The sequence below is a fragment of the Phalaenopsis equestris genome, unplaced genomic scaffold (assembly GCF_001263595.1).
Source record: "Phalaenopsis equestris unplaced genomic scaffold, ASM126359v1 Scaffold198032, whole genome shotgun sequence".
Lineage (NCBI taxonomy): Eukaryota > Viridiplantae > Streptophyta > Magnoliopsida > Asparagales > Orchidaceae > Phalaenopsis > Phalaenopsis equestris.
In genome coordinates this window covers 138,746-140,675 of record NW_018217972.1, presented here as the reverse complement: position 1 = coordinate 140,675, position 1,930 = coordinate 138,746, and the positions used below count along the sequence as shown (strand labels likewise).

The following is a 1,930-nucleotide window of genomic DNA, read 5'->3' as shown; positions in this document are numbered from 1 at the left end:
GAGCGTTGTATGGAGAGAAGGAATGGTACTTCTTTTCCCCGCGCGAACGAAAGTACCCGAACGGGTCGAGGCCAAACCGGGCGGCAGGTTCGGGGTACTGGAAAGCGACCGGTGCCGATAAGCCGATCGGGTCTCCCAAAGCGGTGGCAATCAAGAAGGCGCTCGTGTTCTACGCGGGCAAAGCGCCCAAGGGAGAGAAGTCCAATTGGATCATGCACGAGTACAGGCTCGCCGACGTCGACCGCTCCGCACGCAGAAAAAATAGCCTGCGGGTGCGTTCCTCTCCTCCAAAAATTATTGCGTGTTTGTGTTCGATCATGACCGTCCTACTTTAAAATAAAAAAATATATTTTTGTGGTCCAGATCAAAACTTCTGTTCTGCTGTTCTGCTGACGATTGATCTTTGTCGCGTTTATCTTGCAGCTGGACGATTGGGTTCTGTGCCGCATATACAACAAAAAGGGCGGCGCGATAGAGAAGCATGGCGGAGCGGGGGAGGACCGGAAATCGTCGGTGGGGAGGATTTTCCGGCAGCCAGCGACGCCGGAGACGCCGGAACAGAAGCCGGAGATCGTGCTCCAGATGTCGGCTCCAACGACGCAGCAGCAACAGCAGTATACGGATCTGTTATACTTGGATACGTCGGAATCGCTTCCCAGGCTTCATGCGGATTCGAGCTGCTCGGAGCACGTGCTGTCTCCGGACTTCACGTGCGAGCGAGAGGTGCAAAGCCAGCCCAAGTGGGGGGAGCTGGAGAGAGCCCTCGGACTTGGAATTAATAACAACGATGCCACTGCCGGCGGCGGAGGGTTCTCGATGGATGACGGGATGTTCTCGCCGTTGCTGCGGGGGAACTCGTTTCAGGATGTGATGATGTATCTACAGAAGCCATTCTAGATAAATGGAAGGAGACGACACATAAGAGGAAAATTTATTCCATATGGTGATCTCTGCCCAAAATACATATTTGTTGTGATGAACGGTGGAGATTGGTCATCGTATGCATTTCTGCATACGGTATTTGTATGGAATAATTTTTTCGTAAGAAGTGAGTTTAGGGAAGTGTGCCCGCGGTTTAGGCCGCGGTCCGGTCCGGTTCGGGGTTTACTCAGGCGAGCCACCGGGGTTTGTGTGGTGGCGATGAAACCGAGTGGATTTGGGTTGAGGTCTACGCGGAGTTGGGGTTGGTCTGGTTTAGGAGGATTTTATGTTTGTAAATTGGCTAAATTTTGTGTAGCTAAAAGGATTAAACCGAATCATATTACTAGATTTAAGTATTACAATGAAGTTTAGAATTTGGGTCCTACTTGGTTTATATATATATTTTAAGGATTTTTATGAGGTTGGATTTATTGAAGTTTGGGTTTGTTGGCATTTTGGCAGAATGGTTCTATTATATTTTTCGTATTTATGGGTTTGAGAAGCAAGAGGAGGCTTGTGACAAGTAATGGTACTAATGTCATGTTACATGGTTTTAGAAAACTTGAAATTCAGAAATTGCATGGTTATTTTTCATCAATATGGCCATCGAATGAATTGTGGATTCAAGGAAACAAAAAGTTTAGCCCAATCATAGGAAACTTAAAAAAGGTTTAGTTTAATTAGTTGTTTAATTTTTTATTTTGCACAAACAATTCTTACCTTTAAAATTATTGACTATAGAAAATGTTTAAAAATTAAAATTTCAATGGAGTTCAAATTTTTAGATATTGTTAGAATTGATTTTATTAGGATATGAGTTAATAATTATTTAAATGAAATCATGAGATTGATTAATTTAATACTTGATATGGTTTTCAAAGTAAGGGTTGGCCCTTGCATTCCCTTCTTTCAAATGAACAACTCAAAGAAGATCTTTTTTTTTTTTTTAATAAAATGTAGGTTTTTTGGAGGGAAAATAGTTATTCGTATTTAATTTCAGAGAAAATGA

General features: G+C 43.3%; 1 protein-coding gene across 1 annotated transcript in view; it reads left to right on the top strand.

The window, feature by feature from the left end:
- The window catches only part of LOC110035537 (NAC domain-containing protein 48-like), a 1,778-nt gene extending 430 nt beyond the window's left edge, over positions 1-1,348 (top strand). The window contains exons 2-3 of the mRNA XM_020739778.1: positions 2-272; positions 424-1,348. Coding sequence (XP_020595437.1) covers positions 2-272; positions 424-897 — 745 coding nt within the window. The 3' untranslated portion in view covers positions 898-1,348. The remainder of the gene's footprint in view (position 1; positions 273-423) is intronic.
- Positions 1,349-1,930: the final 582 nt, after the last annotated feature.